The sequence below is a fragment of the Perognathus longimembris genome, chromosome 18, assembly GCF_023159225.1.
Source record: "Perognathus longimembris pacificus isolate PPM17 chromosome 18, ASM2315922v1, whole genome shotgun sequence".
NCBI lineage: Eukaryota > Metazoa > Chordata > Mammalia > Rodentia > Heteromyidae > Perognathus > Perognathus longimembris.
This window is the reverse complement of record NC_063178.1, coordinates 5413848-5422228: the sequence shown is the minus strand read 5'-3', so window position 1 is coordinate 5422228 and position 8381 is coordinate 5413848. Positions and strand designations below refer to the sequence as shown.

Below are 8381 nucleotides of genomic sequence, written 5' to 3'. Positions count from 1 at the left end.
CTCGGTCACGCCAGGCGGGGCCGCGGTGAGTCACCCCCGGCGATTGGTCGCAGCTGACATCATCGGCACGCCGCGCCCCCCCTCGGGCCGCGCGCGGCGGGATTGGGCGGCGGGGGGCGGCGGGGCGGGCGCGGGGCCGGTCACGTGGTGCGGAGGGGGGGCGGAGCGATGGGGGGAGCCGAGGCGGGGGGAAAGGCGGAGGGGGGCCGGCTGGCAGCGGAGCTTTGAATAGGGGAAGTTTTGCAGGGCTTTACGTTTGCAGTCAGTCCCGGTGTTTGCAAATATTGCGCGGGGCTCCGCGGCGCCGCGGACTGGGGTGGCTCGGCCGGGGCTGGGACGCGCGCGCGGTGGGGCGGGGGGGGGGGCGGCGCGGGCGATTAGGGAGAAGGGTTCCGGGGGTGGGGAGGAGGGGGCAGAGCTGTCGGCGTCGCCCGGCGGAGTTTGCATGAAACTTTCACCTGCGCGGGGCTCCGACGACGACAACGACGACGACTCGGGAGGAGGAGGAGGAGAGAGTCCGGGGCTCCCGACTCCGCCGCACCGCGCCGCACCGCGCCGCGCCGCCCGGCGTCCCCTCCCCGGAGCGCGGGGCGCCGTCCGCCGCCCGCCGCCCGACATGGACGTGCTGCCCATGTGCAGCATCTTCCAGGAGCTGCAGATCGTGCACGAGACCGGCTACTTCTCCGCGCTGCCCTCGCTCGAGGAGTACTGGCAACAGGTAAGCCCGGGGCGGGCGGGCGGGCGGCCCCGGGGTGCCGGGGTGCGGGGGGTGGTGGTGTGGGGGGTGGAGGGGTCCGGCTCGGCGAAACCCCGGGGAGCCCCGGGGCAGCACCCGGGCGGCGGCCGCGCGAGGCTGATGATGGTGATGGTGATGATGGTGATGGTGATGGTGATGATGAGCACCGGATAACAAATACAGTCATTTATATATATATATATATATATTTTAGAATAATGCCCTTTCCCGGGGATGTGGTTTTATGCATATTTATTTTTAATTTTTAAAGAGGAAAAAAAAATGAAGATTGTATTGATGTCATGTTGTCGCCGCCGCTGCTCCTGGCAGCCGGGAGCCGGCCGACTTGTCACTTGGAGCGCGGGGCGGGGGAGCCTCCCCGGGCTGGTGATTCCCAGAATATTGTTATTTTCCTTGCTTTGCTTTCCCACTCCCCCCCCCCCCCGCAACCCTCGGCCCCTCTTCATGACCTTTTCCGAGCTTCCACCTACCCCCCCCCCCCCACCAAGGAGACACAGATCCTCCCCACCCACCCCAAAAACTCCAGCTTCCCCTAGCCCCACCGACCCGGAGCCCTGGGCACCACTTGGGGGAGGTTGTGGGGTGAAGTGGGGGGGGGGAGTGAATGAAGGAACTTGCCTGGTCTGCCAAAGGATCTTTTTTCTTTTTTTTTTTTTAATGAGCTTCTATTTTTGTTTTGATTTTTTTTTTGTTTTTTTGCTTCTCCTGTTTCTACCTACTGAGGATTTTTTTGTAAAATTGTGCCAGACAAACAGATCAGCTTCCTCCTCCTTCTCTTCCTCCTCCTCCTCCTCCTCCTCCTCTTCTTCTTCTTCTTCTTCTTCTTCTTCTTCTTCTTCTTCTTCTTCTTCTTCTTCTTCTTCTTCTTCTTCTTCTTCTTCTTCTTCTTCTTCTTCTTCTGCTTCTCCTCTTTTTTTTTTTTCTTCTTAAAACTCGAAGCCATTTCCAATTCCTTTTCTCCCTGTGCCTTGCCTGCCCGTGTGCTTTTATTTTCCTTTTTACCTGTTCCTCTGGGGCAGGCGGGTGGAGGAGCTGTTTGCCGAGAGCAGTGCCTGGCCGGGCAGTCATATGACAATGAGCTATTCCTAGTGGCTTCGGGTCTCAGTTTGGGAAGCAGGACCTGAGGTGGTTTCCGGCATTTTAGTGAAACCAGAAAAAATGCCAGAGCCAACAGAAATTCCAGAAATGCAATTCCCCCCCCCCCCCACACTCCTTCCTTTCTCACTCTAATTCATGGGTTTGCCTGAAGGATGAGAGGTTCTGAACACTTGTCCCATTGTCTTTTTAAAAAAAATAAAAATACACAAGAAAGGGGGTTCGCTGTTCTCGCCTCTAGGCTCTTTTTATTTATTTATTTTTGGTCTCGTGGTGAATTGGCAGTTGAGCTACCTACAGTTCTATGGGTTTCAAAGCCTAGGAAGCTTTTTTCTTTTCTTTTTTTTTTTAAAGACGAAATGTAAAAAGTGTTGGGAGCTCCGCTGACCAGTTTTTTTAATTGTTCCCGATGCTCTCCTGCCTTCCTCTCCACCACCACCCCCCCACCCCAGATTTTCCTCCTCTAAGACGTGATTGAAATTGATCTAAGTAGTTTCCTTCGGGCATTTGGGATTTGGGCAAACAGCCAGATTTGGCCCCTGGTCGCCTTCGGAGGCTTTTAAAAACTCTCTGAGAGCTTCAGCTCTGGTCCCTAGTGCTCATCAGCGTAATGGAGATTTTAAATTAGCCAGATTATTAAAGTTTAACAAGATCTCAATAAATGTGCCTTCCTTGTTCTTTGGAACATCAATAAAAATGCATGGTGGCTTCTCAGAACACTGTAAGTGTGCATTGTAACTCAGACTTCTAATGTCAAGTTGGGGGAGGCAGAGACCAACGACCCCCCCCACCCGAACCCCCTTTGGTTTGATCATGTCTGCAGGGAGGAGGGGAACACAGATGATGTTATGATAGAAGGCACATTGCTAAATAAAAGCATGTGCACCGGATGCTTTGTGCCCTGAACAGTTGGGTGTCCAAATGTAAACCTGTGAAGAATAGGCAGCACTATAGACAACCTTATTTGGGCATGCAGGCAATGGAGTGGACATCAGGACAGACATCATTTTAATCCTAAAATGTTTCCTACCATTTTTCTTTTCCAGTGGCTAGAAAGTTTGAAATGGTGGGGAGAGGGGATGCTGATCTCGGCAGTTGTAGCTTCTTGAAAGGTTGGTTTGTGGGGCTGGGGCGGGGCTTCGTGTTCATGACACATTGCATGTATATTTGAACCGGGTCCTTATTTGGCTGTCGGTCAGAATTTCAAAAAGGAAGTCTCCTTTGGCATTGTGTGAAAGAAATAGGAGTGGGGATGAGTCATACAGTTGTACTCTTGGCCAGTAGATAAAGGTCTTGCTCATTGTGGGACTCCCAGCAGGCCTAGGGAGTAATTTCCCCCCGGTGTCCTTTACAGACGCACATGCACATGGCCATTCTTGGAATCCTTCCTCCACGCCTGCTGTGGGAGTGTCTTGTTTTTCCTCTGACCACTGGCAAAGTCATTAAAGTTTGGTGGCCAGCATGGCCCCCTGTCCTTGGAATTGACATTCTTTGGAAACCCTCCGGTGGAAGGCTGCGCAGGAAATGGGTGATTTCTCCGCCACTCTCTTGCTGTCCCTGAATACAGACAGCTTGGCGAGCTGCGGTGGGCTCGGAGGACGGCCGGGCGTCGCCAGCTGTGTGTCCCCGAGGGAATCCGTGCGAGCGCATGGTGTGCTGTGCGCAGCCTCGCTGTTCTGTTGTGTTGGATACTTGGGGTGCGCGTGCCAGTGGTTGGATGGCGGGGGTTTTCCTCCGTGCACATGGTTCTTGAGAATGTCAGATGGTCTGGTTAAACCTGTTGTGGGGCACGGGGAGTATGTGGAAGGCTGGTTTTCTTTGTGTGGTTTACGGGGGAAACTCATTAGAAATGTCAACACTTGTAACTGTGACAACAAAACAGGCTTTAGTGATCCTCACTGGTGGTGGCTGTCTGACGTTGGGGGGCAGAAGCAAGAGAGGCTTTTGCCCCCTGCTTTTCCTTCTGGCTTCTTAACCATTCCTAGAAGCCAATTGCCTCTCCCTTCCACAAGGACACAGATCCTAAGTGCAGAAACTTCTGTGCCCACAGTGATTGACACTGCCACCGATTTTATCTGTCCTTTGTTCTTGCATGTTCTATGGCATGTGTTTTTTTTTTCTTTTCTTTTGGTTCCACTTTCAGGAGTCTCTTTAACAATCACGTGCCTTCTCTTTCGGTTCGTTTTGCACAGACCTGCCTCGAGTTGGAGCGTTACCTGCAGAGCGAGCCCTGCTATGTCTCAGCCTCCGAAATCAAGTTCGACAGCCAGGAAGATCTGTGGACCAAAATCATTCTGGCTCGGGAGAAGAAAGAGGAATCTGAACTGACTATTTCCTCTAGTCCTGCAGAGGACACGCTGATCAGCCCGAGCTTTAGTTACAACCTAGAGACCAACAGCCTGAACTCGGACGTCAGCAGCGAATCGTCCGACAGCTCCGAGGAGTTGTCGCCCACCACCAAGTTTACCTCCGACCCCATCGGCGAAGTCTTAGTCAGTTCGGGAAACCTGAGCTCGTCCGTCACCTCCACGCCCCCTTCGTCTCCAGAACTGAGCGGGGAGCCCTCTCAAGTGTGGGGCTGTGTGTCCGGAGAGCTGCCTTCCCCCGGGAAGGCGCGCAGTGGGACTCTGGGAAAGCCCGGTGACAAGGGCAGTGGCGACGCCTCTCCGGATGGCAGGAGGAGGGTGCACCGGTGCCACTTCAACGGCTGCAGGAAAGTTTACACCAAAAGCTCCCACTTGAAAGCCCATCAGCGCACGCACACAGGTCAGTCCCCTCGTGGGGCCTGGGAGGTCGGCTGGCCACTAGTGGGCGCCATGGCGTTCGCCAGGACTCCCGGGATGTGACCACGGCAGACATGGAAAATCCTCTTGCTTCTTCCTGAGCGCTCGCTCCGCTTGCTTCACCAGAGATCTGGGTCTTGGCGACGCGTAGAGTAGAATCCCAGAGACTGGAGGTTGGAATCCGACCCGTGGTTATTCCCGTCAGATTAGGCAGAGGGGTCCTCTCCCACTGTCCAAGCCCCCAATCTTCCACCCCCCTCTCCACGGGCCTGCTTCTCAAGGCGCCTGGCCCCTGGGTCCCCGGATGTCCGCGTCTCCTGGGTGCCGATTTGCTTCTCATTGTGCTCGCGGTGGAATGCCAGGGTCAGGACAGAGAGTCCCGGCAGCGCAGTGTGTGCCGGGATTGACGGCTGAAGCGAGGCCTGGGGGAGGGAGAACAGCCTTGGTCAGTGGGTATTTATGTAAGGATGGAATCTGGGCATGACACAGCCACGAAGCAGTGGCTTCGACTTAGAGGAAACCATCCTGTATATAAAAAAAACAAAAATGCCAGCCTGCAGGATAACTAGTGAAGAACCGAGGTCAGGCTTGAGACGAGAAACACGTGCGAATTCTTCTGATCATGAAAATCAGGGGTTGTGAGGTGCAGTCACGGGGCCGCGTGGGCAATAGTGATTGTTCCAGATTGGCCGTAGCACTAGTGTCACTCTCTTTAACTCCCAGGGAACCTTCTTTATTGAGTTCATCTTTATGTTTTGACCCGACGACTGAAGTCATTTGGTCGCTTGGTTGCCATGTAGAAAGTGGTTTGAAAGCTTTGGAATGGGGTGACCCGGCAACTTGGGATTTCAGTTTTTGGTAGAGAGGTAGAAGGTCCCAGAGGAAACTCCAGAGACTCATTTGCACGGGGCAGTGAGTAAGAAGCTAAACAGGGCTGGAGGGAAACGGTTTCCATGGAGAAAGCCATAAAACTCCACCATCGGTCAACAAGTCTGTATGGGCCTGAGGTCCTGGCGGACACCTCACCCCACAAGTATTTGACCAGCCTGCGTGATGGGCCGTTGTGTGACGTGTTAGCTTTGACTTTTGGTGGCATGGGTTTTGCCAAACATGGTCCCTTGGATAACAGCGTAGAGGTTTGAGGGAGGACAGGTTGCCAGGTGCCGTCACCACCGGGACCCTGAACTTGTGCTTGGCCACTGTCTCTCCGGTTGACCCTCCCCCTCCCCTCGGCGTGTCAGTGACGTCACGGTGCGCGTATCCTGTGCTCTCTTCCCAGGAGAGAAGCCTTACAGATGCTCATGGGAAGGGTGTGAGTGGCGTTTTGCCAGAAGTGATGAGTTAACCAGACACTTCCGAAAGCACACGGGTGCCAAGCCTTTTAAATGCTCTCACTGTGACAGGTACGTAAAGGAGGGCTGCTCTGGAACAGGTACAGGGCCCTGGGAATGCGGTGCCCAGAACGGACCTAGGGGGCAGTAGGGTTTTTCTTGTTGGTTTTTGTTTATGCCCATCCTGGGGCTTGAACTCAGGGCCCACTGTGCCACTAGAGCCACACCTCTAATTCTGGCTGTTTGCTGCTTAGTTAATTGGAGCTAAGGGTTTCCTCCTGGGCCTGTCTTGTCTGGGCTGGCTTCAGCCCGTGCTCTGCAGACCTCAGCCTCCTGAGGGAGCCAGGATGCCAGGCGTGGGCCGCCAGCGCCCAGCTGCACTAGTTCCCTGAAGAAGCCCAGGGTTCCCGACCTTGGCTTGACATTTGCTTTTAAGCCACCGACTTTTTTCAGAAAGTCTCTGTGACGCAAGGTGCTAGTGCACTCCGCGTGGTGCATCCTGGGTAGGAGAGTGAGCTCGTGGGCACGCTTTGAGGATGAGTCATCCAGTGGTTTTGCACATTTTTTTTTTTTTTTGAGCCATTAGACCTGAGGTCCCCTTGCAATTCCCCAGAGGACTCTAATGCTTCTGAGTGGAGACCGTGTGAATGCACCACCCTGGAGCGGGTTGGCAAGGACTCCAGACACCCCCCCCCCCCACACATACACACACACGACCACCCCCCCCCCCCCCCCCGCGGCTCCCTCCAGAAGGCTGAGTGAGGTCTGATAGAGTCCGGGGTAGAAGGTGGTGGAAAGGAGGCGGTTCGGGGCAACCTAACTTCTCTCCTTGTGATTTGCCCCCCGGCAGGTGTTTCTCCAGGTCTGACCACCTGGCCCTGCACATGAAGCGGCACCTGTGAGGGCGCAGAGGGTGAATGGAGATCCTGTAGGCCGAGAGGCCTCCCGGCGGGCGGGCGGGCGGGCGGCCTGCGGCGGAGGGCGCCTGGGCTGCGCGTGCCAGCCAAAGCATGCCATTTTGCACCCGACCCAGTTGCCTCCGGGGCCTCTTCTTTGGAAGGTCTTTAGAGGGCTGAAAAAGGAAACAAACAAACAAACAAACAAGTCTTGTAAGAAACGGCACAGCACGCTGGTGCGGTGCGTGCTTGGTGTTGGGGTGACCCTGGACTTGCCACTGGTGTACCGTGAGCATGCGCACTGAGAAGGTGAATGGCTGGGTTGGACTGTCTGTGGAGGGTCGGATACTGACTGTATGGTTGGGGCAGACTTGTTTCTTTCCTTGTGAGGCGGTGGGGGGGGGGGGGAGAAAAAAAAACAAAAACAAAAAACCAGTTTGAATGTGATGTGTGTAAGGAACATACCATGAAATGAGACAACCACCTATCATTTCCTGGGGTGGGGGGGGGGGGAATGTGTTTGCACCTCAGATTAAAAAAAATAACAAAAAAAACTAAACTTAAAAAAAAATTAAAAATGAAAAAAAGAATAAAAAAAGAAGGAAACACTTGGAGGAGGGTGGGAGTGGGAACTCAGGACCCCAGAGTGGTAAGGAGCCGAGGGGGGGGGGAACCCCCTCCGCCCCCCCCCCCGGCCCCCCTTTCCCATGCGAGAGGAACTTTTGATGTCTGGTGCAGCTATTGAAACGTGCAATGTGTCAAGTAGCTTGAGGAACTTGCTACAAACAGCTCGTCCTGTCACCCGTCCTAGAAGCTGTATTTACCAATAGAACACAAGGATGATTTTTTTTTTCTTCCATGTATTACAAAAAAAAAAAAAAAAGATAGTCATGCATGGTCTGGGGAGAAAATATCTGCTTTTCCATGTTTAAATCCAGACTGCAATCTCGATTCCAGTTAACGAGCAGCTAAGATACAGTTTGTCTCATAAAGTGACCCCCCCAAAGGCAGCTGGGCTTCGCAAGACGCTACTATCCCCCCTTCTCTTTTATAACCTCCCATTTTTCCCGAAAAGAGGTATTGTGCAGTGTGTTACAGAATCCTTTTTTTAAAAAATGATTCTGAATTTAGCTTTTTTTTTTTTTTTTTTTTTTTTTTTGGAGAATTTTGTGATACCCTTTGGAGAAGCTAGACATACGTCGAGTATCTAAAAGCTAGGGCTGGGAAATTGCTGGTCTAAAGTCACATTAGGGTAAGAACCTAAAATTGTTCTCAGTTGAGTGGATAAAACCACTAAGCTTAGAAACGGTTTTCTCATGCAGCTATGTTTCTCTTATTTATGCCTTGAGGACTAATTTCTGGTTTTCTAGCTGTTAATGCCCTGTTGACCTTCATACTGGTGCCTTACGCAAGTGACCCCTTAGAGAGGGGTTTCATACAGGGGTAGGGGCGATGCACGCTTAATTAAGGCTCTTTTTCACCTGGCATTGTACTGTATTAATGTATAATACACACACAC

General features: G+C 53.2%; 1 protein-coding gene across 1 annotated transcript; it reads left to right on the top strand.

Moving 5' to 3' along the window:
• Nucleotides 1–407: 407 nt before the first annotated feature.
• Klf6 (Kruppel like factor 6) lies at nucleotides 408–7047 on the top strand. The gene is made up of 4 exons (XM_048367581.1): nucleotides 408–718; nucleotides 4045–4618; nucleotides 5915–6038; nucleotides 6817–7047. The coding sequence occupies exons 1-4, from the start codon at nucleotides 446–448 to the stop codon at nucleotides 6866–6868; spliced, it is 1023 nt and encodes a 340-aa protein (XP_048223538.1). The 5' UTR covers nucleotides 408–445; the 3' UTR covers nucleotides 6869–7047.
• The last annotated feature ends 1334 nt before the right edge of the window (nucleotides 7048–8381 follow it).

What these genes read in the sequence shown, in the direction of transcription:
- Klf6 (XM_048367581.1), top strand. Translation starts at nt 446, where the DNA reads ATGAAACTTTCACCTGCGCGGGGCTCCGACGACGACAACGACGACGAC. An exon ending in TCGAGGAGTACTGGCAACAG is followed by an intron (nt 719 to 4,044) that starts GTAAGCCCGGGG and finishes CGTTTTGCACAG; the next exon opens with ACCTGCCTCGAGTTGGAGCG. An exon ending in AAATGCTCTCACTGTGACAG is followed by an intron (nt 6,039 to 6,816) that starts GTACGTAAAGGA and finishes GCCCCCCGGCAG; the next exon opens with GTGTTTCTCCAGGTCTGACC.